We start from the raw sequence: 16715 nt of genomic DNA, 5'->3' as shown, positions 1-16715 counted from the left end.
TCCATTGCAGAGCTTCTGAAAGGCTGGCTCATCGATTTTGCACCTTAACAAGGAATCGAACAATTCCTTGCTTCTGTAAAAATGAAATAGTAATCCTTTGCTTCTGGACGCCATTGATCACATTCCACGCAGTCTACAGACAAAAGCAGGAAGAAGAACGTGAGCATTGCCCTGTATCGAAGAAACATAATAGGTGACTGATATTCTTTGCCTGCCTTCCATCCTCCTCATGGTGCTTCTGAATGAGACTTGTCATCATACCTTCCTTTTTTTTTTCTTGGCTCAAACTTTTCTTGGATTGCAATTCCGAACGGACAGAGTCTTCGCGGCTTGACCCTGACGAAGAAACAAGAAGAAGAAGAAGAAAAATGGTTTCATTTCTCTTCCTGAAGTAAAGAAGAGGTCCCGATATTCTTTCCTTCGTCTACTAGCCAGAGCAATCCAGATAAATATAGAAGAGCTTATCGGACTCCACCCCTTTTTCGCTTTCCGACCATCCAAACAGTCGATTTTCCGATCTCTTATCCCCGAAAAGAACCTATGGATTTCGCAAGTCCTCTTTTAGAACTCGTCAAACAATTATGGGGCTTGGCCAGCAAACCTCTGGGCTACATTTATAATCTGAAAGATAATGTTGACTCATTGCGGAACGCAACTGAAGACCTGAAGGCGGTGATGGAAGATGTGAAGGCAAGGGTGGAACATGAAGAAGAAGAAGCACGGGCGCAGCGCACGAGACAAGTGGCAAACTGGTTAGGCAAGGTGCAAGAATTTGACGTTGGAATAGATCAAGTTCTTGAGGAAGCCAGGGAACGTGACCAAATCAAATGTCTCAGTCGTTGTCTTCCGCGGAACTGCTGGTCGAGCTATAAATTGGGGAAAAGAGTCGATCAATTACTCAATGAAGCGAGACAGCTCCAACATGAGAAAGGTGAATTCAGAGATTTCACGTCACCGTTGCCTCCTCCTCCAGTCCTCGAGTTGCCTGTGGGCGAGACTGTGGGCCTTGATGTTTCCCTTAATAAGGTGTTGAAATGGCTCGTGGGCGAAAAACAAATAAGAGTTTTTGCGTTGTACGGAAAGGGCGGTGTGGCAAAGACCACCCTCATGAAAAGGATCAGCCAGGAGCTTTTGCACGCAAATCATGGATTTGATACCGTTATTTGGGTGGCGGTGTCCAGGCAAGTGAATGAAGATAGCATTCGAGATGCCATAAGGAAAAGGCTGCACATTCAAGATGATAGCTGGGATCAATGGTCTCGGGATGAGAGGGTCCATCGTCTGTGTGATGCTTTTTACCGGAAGAAGTTTGTGTTGTTGATTGATGATGTGTGGCGGAGGCTGGCCATTTCGAATATCGGAGTTCCTTGTCATGGTCTCAAGAATGGATCCAAAGTAGTGTTCACAACTCGATTGAAGCATGTGTGCGACCAAATGGAAGCTGACAGAACCTTGGAAGTACAGTGCTTGACGCCCGAAGAAGCTCTGAGATTATTCGAGAAGAACGTTGGCAAATCGCTTGTAAATTTTCATCAAGATATTCAAGACGTTGCAAAGGACATTGCTGAAGAGTGCAAAGGGTTGCCGCTAGCCCTAACTACAGTCGGGCGAGCCATGGCCGGCAGAGAGAATCCCCATGAGTGGAGGCATGCACTAGCAACGCTAAAAAACAATCCGCACAAGCATTCAGGTATGGTGGAGGAAGTATATCACATACTAGAGTTCAGTTATAATAGCTTAAATGACTCTACCCTCCAGGCTTGCTTCCTTTATTGTTGTCTGTTTCCCGAGGATTACCCCATAAGTACGAAAAAGCTTATTGAACTATGGATTGGAGAGGGCTTTCTAGGATACACTAATGATGTATGCCGTATGCGGGACGAGGGAGAGTCTATCTTGGGGGATTTAAAGAGGGCTTGTCTACTGGAAAGTGAGCATAATTCCAAAAGAGAACAGTGTGTAAAGATGCACGACGTCATCCGCGACATGGCGACCTGGATCGCTCATGACCGCGGGCAAAAGGAGAACAAGTTGCTAGTGATAGAGGATCAAGAAGACATGTCCTTGGAGATGATATCCAAATGGGGGGAAGCGGAGATAGTATCTCTATGGGGTACACGGATTCGGAATACCGACCCAATACCACCCCGGTGCTCCTAGCTCGAAACTATGCTAGTAAGAGAAACTGATGTCAGGCTCGTGCCAAGAGGATTTTTTTATTCGATGAAGGCTCGCTTGACGGTCCTAGACCTATCGAAGAATGAATCTATTAATTTATTCCCACAAGAGATTTACGATTTGATTTATCTACGGTACTTGAACCTGTCGCGCACTCGTATCCGTGAATTGCCTCAGGAAATCAAGAATTTGACTCGTTTGCGGTTGCAGTTGCTAGATGATATATTTGACATCCTAATTCCGACGGGGGCAATCAGAAGCTTACCGTTGAATGTGTTTAGCCAGTGGATGGATGAGATGACAGTGGTAGTCCCGGTGAGTAGGCTTAGCCGTGTTAAAGCGAAGGAAGAAGAGATAGTCGAGGAACTAGGGCGCAGGCAACATGTCACCGACTTATCTATCATTGGGTTCAAGTCATCCTCCGCCCTGAAAATATTCGAGTCCCCTAATTTACAGAGAAGAATAAGGAGAGCGAGCATCACCCATTGCGAGGGCTTGACCCGCATCCTAATACAGGCAACCGCGATTTTCCTGCATTTAGAAGTGCTTCATCTGTTCGGTTGCCGTATGCTCGCGAAGGTGGAGGTTAGTCAAGGAATAGGCCCTTGCTTCCCCAACCTCGTTACCGTTAAGGTCTCCAGATGCGGGCTTTCGGAATTGTCCTGGCTCGTGCACCACGCTCCGAAACTGCGGGAACTGACGGTCCGGCATTGAGATTCGATGGAGAAAATCATTGGGGATGAATTCACAAGAGAGGAATTAGCTGCTTCAGGATTATTCCCACGTCTCGAATCCCTGAAACTCCTCTGTCTTTCAAAACTATCGAGCATCTGCGACGAGACTCTATTTTTCCCTCAGGGGGTGAGCTTCCGCATAGAACGTTGCCCTGGTCTCAGAAAGTTGCCGATGGACTCGAACAGCGCCAGGGGAAGAAGCTTCTCGGTCCATGGGGACGGAAAGTGGTGGGCCGGGATTGAGTGGGATCCCGCCGCCCGGGTCACTTTCCAGTGGCGTGACGGGAGTCCCGCGGAAGATATGACTTATGGAGAGGCAGCACGTAAAATCAAACACCCCTTTTGCTCGGCCAAGATTGGATTCCTACCGAGTGAGTGAGTGAGCGAGGCTGAGATTTCAACTGTGATATAGTTGTTATTAAATAAATAATCTTTGCTTCTATATAAAAATAAAATAGTAACTCTTTGCTTCCGGAGACCATTGATCACATTCCACGCATTCCATAGACAAAAGCAGGAAGAAGAATATCAGCTTTGCCTCGTATACGAAACATAATAGGTGACTCATACTCTTTGCCTTACTTCATACTCTTCAGGGTGCTTCTAAATGAAACTTGTCATCATACCTTCCTTTTTGTTTCCTTGGCTCAAACTTTTCTTGAATTGCATTTCCGAACGGACAGATTCTTCGTGGCTTGACGCCGACGAAGAAGCAAGAAGAAGAAGAGGAAAGATAGTTCCATTTCTCTTCCTGAAGTAAAGAAAAGGGTTCTGATATTCTTTCCTCCGTCTGCAAGATAGAACAATGGAGATAAATATAGCAGAGCTTATCGAACTCCACCCTTTGCTCACTTTTCGACCATCTAAACAGTCTGATTTTCCAATCTCTTATTCCAGGAGAGAAAAAAAAAAAAAAACTATGGAAATCGCAAGTCCTCTTTTAGAACTCTTCAAACAGTTATGGGGCTTGGCCAGCAAACCTTTGGGCTACATTTGTAATCTGAAACATAACGTTGACTCGTTGCGGAACGCAACTGAAGACCTGAAGGCCGTGATCGAAGATGTGAAGGCAAGGGTGGAACGTGAAGAAAAAGAAAAAGGTGCGCAGCGCACGAAACAAGTGGAGAACTGGTTACACAAGGTGGCAGAATTCGTGGGTGGAGTAGAACAGGTTCTTCGGGAAGCCGTGGTATGTGATCGAATCACATGTCTCAGTCGTTGTCTCCCACGGAACTGCAGGTCAAGTTATCGATTGGGGAAAAGAGTTGATCAGATGCTCAATGAAGCGAGAGAGCTCCAAACTAAGGAAGAAAAATTCGGTGTTGTAACGTCACCGTTGCCTCCTCCTAAAGTGCTTGAGATGCCTACGGACAAGACCGTGGGGCTTGACGTCTCCAAGCTTAATAAAGTGTGGAAATGGCTCGTCTACGAAAAACAAGTAGGAGTGATTGGGTTGCACGGAGCAGGCGGTGTGGGAAAGACAACCCTCATGAAAAAGATCAACGAGGAGCTTTCTCGCGCAAATCATGAATTCGATGTCGTTATTTGGGTGGTGGTGTCCAGACAAATGAATGAAGATGGAATTCAAGATGCCATAAGGAGAAGGTTGGACATTAAAGATGAGCTCTGGAAAGGATGGTCCTGGGATGAGAGGGTCCATTATCTGTGGGAAGATTTGTCTCGGAAGAAGTATGTATTGTTGATTGATGATCTGTGGGGGAGGCTCAACCTTTCAAAAATTGGAGTTGCTCGTCCTGATCTCGAGAGCAGATCCAAAATTGTATTCACAACTCGGTCAAAGCAAGTATGTGACCAAATGGCAGCTGACAAAACCTTTGAAGTACAATGCTTGACACCTGAAGAAGCCTTGAAATTATTTGAGAACTCCGTAGGCAAATCGACGGTGCATTCTCACCCAGAAATTCTAAAGCTTGCAAAGGACATTGCCGGAGAGTGTAAAGGATTGCCACTAGCCCTTATTACTGTTGGGCGAGCCATGGCCGGGAGAAAGAATCCCCATGCATGGAAGCATGCGCTAACAACGCTCAGGAACAATCCGCACAAACTGTCAGGTATGGTGGAGGAAGTGTACCACATACTAATTCAGTTATCATAGCTTAAATGACTCCATCCTTCAGTGTTGCTTTCTTTACTGTTGTCTCTTCCCTGAGGATTACCTCATAAGACCGCACAACCTTATTGAACTCTGGAGGGGAGAGGGCTTGCTAGGAGATACCAATGATGTATACAGTTCGCGGGACAATGGAGAGTATGTCTTGGATAGGTTAAAGATGGCTTGCTTATTAGAGGGTGGGCTTGATGTAATGGAAGACCGTATGTAAAGATGCACGACGTCATCCGCGACATGGCGACATGGATCGCTTGTGACCGCGGGCAAAAGGAGAACAAGTTGCTAGTGATAGAGGACCAAGAAAACATGTCCTTGGAGATGATATCCAAATGGGGGGGAGCGGAGAAAGTATCGGTTTGGGGAACGCGGATTCAGAATATCAACCGAACACCACCCCAGTGCTCCCAGCTCGAAACTTTACTTGTAAGAGAAACTAAGGTGAGTCTCGTGCCGAGAGGATTTTTCGATTCGATGAATGCTCGTTTGACGGTCCTGGACCTATCAAACAACACATATATTTGCTTATTCCCAGAAGAGATTTGCGTTCTGATTAATCTACAATACTTGAACCTGTCTGCCACAAGTATCAAAATATTGCCTTGGGAAATCAAGAACTAGACTCGTTTACGGTGGCTGCTGCTAGATGATATACCTGGAAAAATCGTTATTCCGACAGGGGCAATCACAAGCTTATCGTTGAATGTGTTTAGCCATTGGAATATTCCATATAACTCGATATGGGCTCAAGCGCAGGAAGAAGGGATAGTCGAGGAGCTAGGGGGCATGCAACATCTCACCAACTTATCTGTCGCCGTTTCCGAGCCATCCTCTGCCCTGAAGATATTCGAGTCTCCGAATTTACAGAGAAGCATAAGGAGAGCGACAACCGCGGGTTGCAAGGACTTGACCCGCATCCTAACACAGGCAATGACAGTTTTCCCGCATTTAGAAGAGCTTCATCTAGTCTACTGCCCTGTGCTTGCGAAGATGGAGATCAGTCAAGGAATAGGACGAGCGCCCAACTGCCCTTGCTTCCCTAGTCTCGTTCAAGTTTATATCACCGAGTGCGGGCTTTCGGACTTGTCCTGGCTCTTGCACGCTCCGAAACTCCGGAAATTGGACGTCATGAAGTGCAATTCGATGGAGAGAATCGTTGGGGAAGGATTCACACGGGAGGAACTAGCTGCTTCAGGGCTATTCTCGCGTCTCGAATCCCTGAGTCTCCTGAACCTTCCAAACCTGATGAGCATTTGCAACGAGGCTCTATTTCGTTTGCTTATGTCCTGGACACGAAAATTAGGTCCGCCTTCTTATTTTCTTCGAGCAGACTAGCTTGTCCTCATCGATGAGATGTCGCCAATCATTATTGAGGCCAGTACCACGGCAGCGATTGTGGCGGCAAGGGCTTTGCCGTGGGGGCACATACGGAGAGGGTGTTAAGAAGAGCTCTCGACGAGTCCTTTCATCACTTGTTGTGGGGACGACTTACCCTTGACAATTAATTCCTTTCAAGGTCCTTCCTTCAGGTGTCTCGTCTTTGAATTGGAGGGTGATGACCCAGCTAATCAGTGGCTCTATCTGTCTATGTTGGAGGAATCCTGGGCTTTCTTTTGTGTCTGGAATTTTAGGTTTATTTTTTCACTTTAGCTGGGGAGCGAGGTTGCTTGAAGTTAATGGAATTAACGTAGAATTATGCGACATCATTAACATGGATTCCAATGTCCTCATGGTTTTTATTTTTTTTTTACGTTCTTCTTTTGATTTTTTATTTGAATTTTTGTATAATAGCTTAGCTGTGTCTTGCAGCAATTTTTATGAGCATTGGCGTGGTGGTATGGCTTAAGTAGCACTGATATCAACACGTGACACGATACTTCGACACGTCATTTCTATAAAAAAAAACTATAGAATTTTGACACATTAGGACACGTTATATATTATATATGTTTTTATATTTACATAATAAATGATTATGTGTATATCGTCTTTTTCTTATTCTGTTAAGGATTCACGATTAGGTTTTTTGGGACTTATTGGACATATTAATTTTGGAATGATTGGGTATATGACCTTAAGTGTATATATTTTTTATGGACCTACATTTTGATCCCTAATTTGTTAAAAATATTTGAAATTGACCCGTGCGTGTTGGGGTGATTGGGTATATGATTTAAGTTCATATGTTTTTTTTTATAGATTTACATTTTGATCCATAATTTGTTAAAAGTATTTGAAATTGACCCGTGCGTGCCGAGATGCTGGACACGTATGTCGCTAACGTGTTCGGAGGGCTGACCACATCGACAGTCTCATACCTGTTGATCACATGTCGATCCTATATCGAAGAGTGTCCATACTTCCTAGGTACGGCTCAGCTTCGGACGTTTCAAAATGGTCAGGTTTTCATTAATTCACTACTAATGGAGGGGGACTTGAATCTACTCTGGGCCACTTTGCTGAAGTTCCTTACATACGCTTCCGCCTGAATTAGTAAAACCGAATCGACCGATGAGCTGTGACAATTGACAAACCTTATCTCAGGAATCCGGAGATGTGCCGTGACAATTCCTGTAATTAAACAACTCTTTTTCTTTCCAAATGCTTAGACGATTGCATCTTGGCATGTTCGATTTTAAATCTCATCACCGACCTTTTAAATGGAATGAGTGAGTTTCAACGTGGGGTCAGTGAATATCTAATGAAATTTAGTGACTCGCCGGTACTTTAGTAATTATACATCCGTCGACTAGTTGGTAGTAAGGTTATTTTATTTTATTTTATGGGTTAGTCTTGTTTCGACGAGAGAAAATTTACTAATCATATTAGAAATCGAAAAATTTACTAATTAAATAGTCAATTTAAACTCAACTTATAACGTCAAACTGTTACTAGAAAGCTTCAGTTATGAAAATGAATCATGATATCAAAAGAGCGTGCGATTTAACAAAATTGTCATGATAATTAGCATATCTCTTTTAAATTGACGTTTCAATCTAGACCTAAATTAGATTTCCCTTATCTAATTTCAAATCAGATTTCATCTCGTAGAAAATTGACAATTCAAGATATAATTCTCCCCTTTCACTGTTTCACTTGTTCCTTCTTTTTTTTTTTTTCCATTTTATACAGCCTCAATCAGCTTCGTCCAGATCAGATACGAATTTTTTTCTGGCGAGACTCCATTAAAGTAAAATACAAGATGGGATCTAAACCTTGCGCCAATCGTTGCTTCTCTCGTCGACGCTCTTTGTTTTTCGCGAGCGGAGCTCATCATCGTTGGTCAGCTCTGTCCCAGAAAGCTCCGGTTTGGAGTCTGCGTAGGCTCATCATCGTCTTTTTTGCTCTGCCTCTGAAGATTTTTTTTATTTTCGCTGTGAAATGATTAAAGCCAAAAGGCGGTAAGCTTTTCGAACCCCATTATGAGGGAATGCTCTGTTTCTCTTTTCTTGATTGTTAAGCAACCAACAAGGCCGCTCTTTTATGGTTCGGTGAATAATTCTTGAGGCTCTTAATCTTGATTGCGTTCTATTCTTCGAGATTTAGCTGATGGGCATTCGTTTTTTTTTTTAATCCCTCTGAAGCTCCCTTTTAGTTTATTTCTTGGTTAAGAGTTCTATGTGGGATTACTGGGTGCATAACGTACTTGTAGCGCATTGGGTTGTATCTGGTAGTGGCCACTGTATAGGGAAAGTAATTCCAACTAAGTCAGAATGATTTTGTATGTTCCATCGATGCGAAGTGATTGTTCTTATGCCTTTCCGGCTGAGCATGTTAGCAAATTAAGCTTTCTATTCATACTATTATAGTGGAAACTATGGGTTGATGAGTTCACCATTGCCATATTTTCGGGGTGGTTGTTTCTTTTCCCCCTTTGGAACTTCAATCCTTAATTTGATTTCCCGCTGTCTATAATTAATATGTGGCCCAGGATCATATAGATTAGGTGCCACTGTCAAGGCGTTGCATCTAAGAAACTGAACTTCCATCTGTGCTCATGGGTGTGCATTATTGACCTATTAAGTATAAATAATCAAGAATTTTGCTTCCATATTCGCGTTGTAGATCTATGTTCTAATAATACGATTTCCGACTTCAGTATAACTTAATCAACCTTTCGGGTAAGATGAAATGCAGCGCCCCTTCTTATTGATTTGGTACTGATCGTATGTAATTTTCCTTTCTCAAACTGTCGGATGAGATAGAAAACCAGCATCTGTTCTTCTCGATTCAGTAGTCAGTGGCTAACATTTGTTCTGGGAACTTGTTCTACGTATACTAAGTAAGAGGCCAAAACAGATAGAGGTGTGCGGTGTGCCTGATCGGCTGAGTGTTGAACAAGCTATGAGTAGTGTATGTGTCTTATAAGGATATGAAGCTCTGGCAGTGGCCATGGAAGGCATAGGGTGATAGTGCTTACTTTCCAGAGACTTGAGTTTGTGAAAGACTGACATAACTCAGTGCAAGCAAACTTTTTGAGTTTTAGCATTGTAGAGTACAAGAAGAATTACTACTTACTACGGGGATACAAAAGAGGCAGACCCTCACAAAGCATCCTGTATGAGATCAAAATTAGCTTATGGAGATCACTGTTTAAAATTGCAAGTATTAACAATAATTTCCTTGTTTATGACGAGCATGACGATCTGTTATTTTCTTTTGCTTTGTTTGTTTCCATTACCGCTCCACTCCCAAATTAATTTTTTCTTCAGGATGTCCATTACTGAATCTATACGACTGGTTGACCCAAAAAAATAAAAATAAATAAATAAACTTGGTGGAGCAAGAAAGTGAATTTGTAAGAATATTGCCTTATTTTTTCCAGAATTTGGATGTTCAATTGTTTTCTTTGTGTAATGTCTAGTGATAGTACTTTTTCCTCCCCCAGGTTGAGGTTCGTATAGCGTGGTAACAAAATATTGCTCTGTCAGATGGCTTCAAGAAACATTCCTCTATTTGATGTGCGTAAATCAGCAAAGAACGGTTTGAGGCTTCCTGTAGTTGTGTTTGTTGCTGTTAGTTTATTTGCAATTTGGATTTTCCTGCCATCATCTCCCACGTTTCCGGTTGCGAATCCGGACTTGCTATATCAAGAGAATGATACTTTGGGACACAGAGTAACTAATGGAAGCTTGAGGAATACTCAGATTCAAAGCCAGGATGTTCCCAATGATGATAAAAGAACAGTTGAAAAAAATGGTTCAGATGATGCAGGTGAGCAAACTGAGTTTGATTCTGCTAATACAGTGGAGACTGACCTGGAAGAGGACAAATCAGAAGAGAGCACTCCTGGGAAGACTTCCTCAGAGAAAACATCTGATATATCTGAAATGACTTCTGAACTTGACAATGAAACTGAGGATAGACAGAAGAATAACTATAATGAGAGCAATGAGAGTAGAGAGGAACAAAATACGGGAATGAGCAGTACTGAAGGAGGTCAAAAGGATGGAGAGCAAACAATGGACGACGCAGCATCTGATTTGGATGAAAAGTTCAATGGATCAAAAGGAAGTGATTCTGACATGGTTGATAGTGCTGAAAAACTGAATGCTGAAGATAGCTTAGATGACGTTAAGCAGGACAATAAAGAGGTCAATCAGAATACCAAGAGGGTCCAGCAAGATCATGACAAGAATTCTGAAAAAACTGCTGCTAACAATATTCTAGAAATCCAGGAAACGTTTGAGGAATCTAATAATCAGTCAGAAAATTTGACTCAAACAACTGCTCCAAACGGTATCCGGTCAACTCAAGTGGTGGAGTCCCAAAATGAGAAGCTGTCACAGCAAGATTCAAAGGAACAAAATTACTACACCTGGAAAGTTTGTAACACCACGGCTGGGCCAGACTACATCCCTTGCCTCGACAATGTGTATGCTGTTAGAAGGCTTCCTAGTATAATACATTTTGAACATCGAGAGAGGCACTGCCCCGAAAATGGTCCTATGTGTCTTGTTCCTCTACCTGCAGGATACAGGAAGCCAATTCAATGGCCTATAAGCAGGGATAAGGTTCTTTCCTGCTTTCCCTTTTTTGTTTTGGCAGTCGGTGTTTCTCTGGTTATTACTTACTCTGTGGATAATGCAGATATGGTTCCGCAATGTTCCACATTCCGAGCTTGCTGTAGCCAAGGGACATCAGAATTGGGTTAAAGTTACCGGTGAATATCTTACATTCCCGGGTGGTGGAACTCAATTTGTTCAGGGTGCCCTCCACTATATTGATATGATTCAAAATGTGAGCTTCTGCACCCTGTCAATTGCCTTTCTCTTCTCTGCCCACCCCTCCCCCCACAAAAAATAAAAAATAAAAAAATAAATTGCCTTTCTCTTATGCTTAAACTTCTTAGTTCTGTCCAATATCTGCTTAACTAGAACAAGAAGCTTTCTGTTTTGTTATGTGTATATTGGTGCATAAAATGATTCTAGTGACACAAGTACACAGACTGATTCTGACATTGACTAGACCGATCAAATTTTATTTTTAGTATCTTATTTCATGATCTACTTTAAAATTTGGACTGCATCCCTTCATATCTCCTATTTCATGACCTACTTTAAAATTTGGACTGCATCCCTTCATATCTCCTCGCTCTCTCTCTCTCTCTCTCTCTCTCTCTCACACACACACACACACACACACACACGTGCATGTGTTTGTCTGTGGCACGCACAAGCATGTAAATGTCTGTATTGACAAAAACAGCTGAACACATTGACAAATGCATGTATGACTTCTACCTAACCAAGTGATGTACATTGACAGATTATATCCCCAGGAATGCAGTTTGAAGTTTTGGAGGAAACATCTTACATGGCAAATAATAGTGAGAGATACTAGACAAATGGTTGATATAGAATTGTAATTTAGTTTTACATTTATTTACTAGACAAGATGGTCAGCTTCTGAACGATTGTGCTTGAAATAATCTGATAAATTATTTGAAAAGAGTAACGCATACAATAACTCATTTTTGCAGGTGAATGCTAAGATGTCAAATATTTGCATGTAGAATTAACTCATATATGTAACTTGAAGATTCTTTAGTTGTCTCAAATCTTTATTTTTTGCTCTCATTAACAATTTCCTTCAACTAGAAAAGCCTAGACTTTGTAATAAATTTCTGCGCATTTGATCTAAAATATCTTATTCACGGACTACTTGTCGAAATGTGAAGGCAAATCCTGCTATTTCGTGGGGGAAGAGAACCCGGGTGATATTAGATGTTGGATGTGGTGTAGCCAGTTTCGGAGGTTATTTATTTGAAAGGGATGTTCTTGCAATGTCTTTTGCTCCCAAAGATGTGCATGAAGCTCAAGTTCAATTTGCACTTGAACGTGGTATCCCAGCCATACTTGGAGTTATGGGTTCTAAGAGGCTACCATTTCCTGGTGGTGTTTTTGATGTTATCCACTGTGCCCGCTGTAGAGTGCCTTGGCATGTTGAAGGTCATGATCAGAAGAAGTGTTGAAATTCCTCTCCCTTTCTTGTTTAAAAATTCTGAATCTATTTCAATATGCATTTCAGGTGGCAAACTTCTCTTGGAGCTCAACCGTGTCCTACGACCAGGTGGTTACTTTGTTTGGTCTGCTACTCCAATTTATCGAAGGGACCCGGAAGATGCTGGCATTTGGAAAGGTTGAATGCTGAATGTGGTGATTATCTAATTGGGATGGTATCTGATAACTTCATCTTGAATTGCTCATTGTTTCTTTCTCTGGGGATTGCTTGCAGAAATGTCTAAACTGACTATGGCTATGTGCTGGGATCTTGTCGTGATTAAAAAGGACAAACTGAATAAAGTGGCCATTGCAATGTACAGGAAACCAACATCTAATGAGTGCTACGACAAGAGACCACAAAATGCGCCTCCGCTCTGCAATAAATTTGATGATCCCAACTCAGCTTGGTACACCCTTTTTCATCTTCAGATTGGATGTGTTGACAAGTAATACTGAACCAGTTGGCTTTTTATTTTATTTATTTATTTATTTTTTGTGTTACAACCTCTGTAGTGCATCTTCTTGATAATGTACTTACAGAACAGTAAAAAGTTAACTCACCAATAGAAACAAAGTGACAAAGGAATAAAACAAATTACTGACTTAGGAAAGCCAAAGGAGAGTTGCTGTGTAGTTCACCTCCAATGGCTTCATTTGATGGGCTATGCAGCAAAACTAACTGCTATGATTTTCCACAAGCAAGTACCTCATATTTCTCACTTGATGATTGTTAGATTACCAGTAGAATGATCCATAGAATATGTTGACAGGATTCTTTCCATCTTTCTTGTTTGTGAATCTTTTTTTCTCGACAACTGTTTTGTAATTACTTGTGACCTGGCAGTCACTCAACTAGACCTCCAAGGAAATGCATGTTGAGCACCGCAAAAGTGGTCACCTTTATATTTTGATTCTGAAGAACTGGTCTTCATGCACAAACAAAAGTACTTCAGCATAGAAGGGTTTTGTATGGCCTCAAAGGTGTCTTCTTGCTACCAATTGTCAGTTTAACCACCTCATACATTGATAAGCCTAATTTGAATGACTCTAGGAATGTTACTTTGCAAGCCTGCATGCACAAAGTGCCTGTAGACATGTTGGAGCGTGGGTCCAAGTGGCCCGAGAAATGGCCAGTACGTTTAGAAAATCCACCATACTGGCTGAATGAAGTCGGAGTACATGGCAAACCGAGCCAGGAAGATTTTACTGCCGACTACAAGCATTGGAAAGATGTTGTCTCCCACACCTATTTGAATGGTATTGGTGTCAGGTGGTCTTCTATCAGGAATGTCATGGATATGAAAGCTGTATATGGAGGGTAAGTCACTTCTTTTGCTTCGGCTATGATAGATGAAAGGAGTTTCCTGTTTCCATTTGATATGTCCCTTCACGTTGGTGTTGCATGTATATTGGCACCATACTTTTGCCTTCCTGGGTCAATCATTCTTTGGTTCTACTTTTAGGTTTGCTGCTGTCCTCAAAGACTTGAAATTGTGGGTGATGAATGTAATCCCGATTGAATCTCCTGACACACTTCCTATAATCTATGAGCGTGGTTTATTTGGCATGTACCATGACTGGTGTGAATCTTTCAACACCTACCCAAGATCTTATGATCTTCTCCACGCAGATAATCTCTTCTCCAGTCTCAAAAGGAGGTTTGCCTTTTGTTTTTGAGCCATTCCATTACTTGTTCCTTAAGGAGGAAAAGGCTCTTTATTAAGCTGCTGCTTTTCTTGTCACAGGTGCAATTTGATGCCGGTTTTTGCAGAAGTTGATCGGATTCTGAGGCCAGAAGGAATACTGATTGTCAGGGATGATGTGGCGACTATAGCTGAGATTGAGAGTATTGCTAAATCTTTGCAATGGGATGTCATATTCACGCACTCAAAGGACAATGAGGGGTTGCTCTCTGTTCAGAAGACATTTTGGCGTCCTTTAGATGTGGAAACAATTACTTCGGCAATAGCTTGAGCACACTATCGGTATCAGTGTTTTCAGAAGTTAGCAGCCATTTTACCGGCATAAGCTCACAAGGTATCCTTATTTTCCTCCAGAATCTTGTTTTCCTTGTAATTCAGGAAGTCATTGTTGAAATGAAAGGATGCATTGTGATAACTTTTTTTAGGCTGTGCAACGGTGTAATTTTTCTCTGTTATTTTAGCATCTTTCCGTCGACTTATGTGATAGTGTGTTTTGTGTGATTCATTTTCTTCTGAAAATTGGTCATTGCAAGAACATTAATTTTATTGGTCAGATGAGGCAATACATTAATATTTCCATCTTCCCTTCTGGCCTCTATAAGATGTTTAACCCATATGATTCTATTCTAATTGCTACACCGAGTCAATCTTTTTATATGGACTTCATATATTTTAAAGGGATGAATGAAGGCATTTCTATGCAATCAAGTGTGCAAGGCTCTCTCTCCTGCCATTATACTGTCCTTGTTAGGTTTTAGTAACTGTTCTTATTCTTCAGTTTTTTGGTGGAGTATCTGCATTCCAATGATGTGAGCGCATGCTCCTGGAAAAGTAGAGACGAGCAGTTTTATTGGATCGTTGAATTATTGTGAACTTTATTGCATGCAAATGGACTATACAAAGTCTCAGTTAGATCTCTGAATTTAGGCTTGTTCATTTGTTCACTTTGTTAAAATCATAATACAAGCTTGAAGGACAAAGGATGAAGAGTTAGTATATCTATTAATCTGGCTCATAGTCAGACATGCTTTATTGACTAAATAATATGGCAGTGGCATCTGATCTGCTTCTCGTTCTGAATGTCATCATCCTCATTAGAACCTCCTGACTGATTATTGGAGCCATGTTAGGTTACTTATGTGCTTCAGACTAATGTTGCTTCTCTATTGTGTGCAGCAGATATACTCAACATCACACAGAGTTCGGATAATATGAGAGCCGAACTAGGCATTCTTGTGACTCGAGCATTTATAAGAGCACCAGTAGCATGTCATCAGGCTGTTGCTGCTCCGTTTAAATGCTCAAGCTCGAGGTTTAGGTGATTGTGGTAATTTCTCTGCAAGTTGTGCCCGTACATAAGATTTTAGTACCTCCATTTCACAAGATGGAGCAAATTTTGCATGCGAAATTCATCTCGACTCTTGTTGGAGCTGTATGGGTTGTTATGAAATGCCTCCGGCTCTATCAGTACTTTCAGGAGGGATTACTGTGATTGAGTTGTCCTGGTGGGGAAGGTGGCTAGCATTTTGACTTTGATAGGGTTTCAGTACAGTTTTCGTTGCTCATTGTGGAGTTTCATGGTCTCTTTCTCTCTCTCTGTTTTTTTTAATTCTCTCTGGGCATAGCATTGTCCGAGTGTGCGGCGTTGTGTGGCGTCGTTAAACAGAACGGCACAACTGTAAATGGGTTCAACCTGTTTCTGCGATGGAAATTTGATGAATTCTTCAGTGATCTGCTTAGCCATATGTGCGTAATTGTCAACTCGATCGTGTTAGTGAGTCAATCGCATGGAAACTGTCTCGGTTTGACTTCTAACACTATGTTTATTATTCATGTTGGAGTAATGGGCTTCCAAACATTTCCATTATTGCGTACTATTTTGAGGAGTTGATTTTTTTTTTTTGTTTAATAAGTACACTTTAAGTCCTCTAATTAATATTTTGAGAAGTTGATTTTCCAACTTGAACCATAGAAACCTGTATAGGGAATGAACCATTTTCTTTTTTTTTTTAACCTGGTCCTTTGGTGGAAATTCGGGAGCCTACAATTAATGATTCGATCCAGCAAAAGAATCGAAACATCCCTCCTCCGGTCTTTTAAATTCAAACATGTGAAGATCACAACTGTCACACTTGCTTGGAAGAATACTTAAGAAAAGGATTAACTCTTCTTTTCATCCAGTGGAATTTCACTTTTTTTAACCCAAACTCATACTTTTTAATTTATTTTAAAAGTTTTGGAAAAACGTTGCATATTAGGCTAAAGTTTAAAGATCACATTACATATAGAATCAAATTTCATAGACCATTTGTGTTATTTACTATAGTGGCTATTAATTAATTACAAAATCAATAAACTATAATTGTGCATTTGCCCTCTATCTACTACGTGTATGTCGTCGTTTCAATGGACTTTCACTTTTTTTTTTTTAAACCCAAGCTCATACTTTTAATTCATTTTAAAATTT

The 16715-nt window shown here is 41.4% G+C and overlaps 1 protein-coding gene and 2 pseudogenes across 3 annotated transcripts; all 3 read left to right on the top strand.

The window, feature by feature from the left end:
* The first annotated feature begins 112 nt into the window (after positions 1-112).
* Positions 113-3240, top strand: LOC115750762 (annotated as a pseudogene).
* Positions 3241-3629: 389 nt separating this feature from the next.
* On the top strand, positions 3630-6375 carry LOC125313672 (annotated as a pseudogene).
* A 1778-nt stretch (positions 6376-8153) lies between these two features.
* On the top strand, positions 8154-15991 carry LOC115750758 (probable methyltransferase PMT25). Of its 3 annotated transcripts, XM_048274218.1 has the most exons (11): positions 8156-8441; positions 9929-10721; positions 10809-11054; positions 11131-11280; positions 12221-12491; positions 12571-12681; positions 12778-12952; positions 13597-13863; positions 14009-14203; positions 14291-14582; positions 15425-15991. In XM_048274218.1, the coding sequence occupies exons 2-10, from the start codon at positions 9972-9974 to the stop codon at positions 14517-14519; spliced, it is 2394 nt and encodes a 797-aa protein (XP_048130175.1). In that variant the 5' UTR covers positions 8156-8441; positions 9929-9971; the 3' UTR covers positions 14520-14582; positions 15425-15991. The 3 variants fall into 3 exon arrangements, with proteins under 3 accessions (XP_048130174.1, XP_048130173.1, XP_048130175.1); XM_048274217.1 differs by having other exon boundaries at positions 8154-8441; positions 9929-11054; positions 15428-15991; XM_048274216.1 differs by having other exon boundaries at positions 8154-8441; positions 9929-11054.
* Positions 15992-16715: the final 724 nt, after the last annotated feature.

This window comes from Rhodamnia argentea, chromosome 2, assembly GCF_020921035.1.
Source record: "Rhodamnia argentea isolate NSW1041297 chromosome 2, ASM2092103v1, whole genome shotgun sequence".
Classification (NCBI taxonomy): domain Eukaryota; kingdom Viridiplantae; phylum Streptophyta; class Magnoliopsida; order Myrtales; family Myrtaceae; genus Rhodamnia; species Rhodamnia argentea.
The sequence above is the reverse complement of the archived record's forward strand: the minus strand, read 5'-3'. Positions and strand labels throughout refer to the sequence as shown.

Excerpts from the sequence above, each read along its gene's own strand:
- LOC115750758 (XM_048274217.1), top strand. The coding sequence starts at position 9,972 with ATGGCTTCAAGAAACATTCCTCTATTTGATGTGCGTAAATCAGCAAAG. Across the intron at positions 12,492-12,570 it reads AGTGCCTTGGCATGTTGAAG|GTGGCAAACTTCTCTTGGAG; the intron begins GTCATGATCAGA and ends TATGCATTTCAG. Across the intron at positions 14,204-14,290 it reads TTCTCCAGTCTCAAAAGGAG|GTGCAATTTGATGCCGGTTT; the intron begins GTTTGCCTTTTG and ends TTCTTGTCACAG.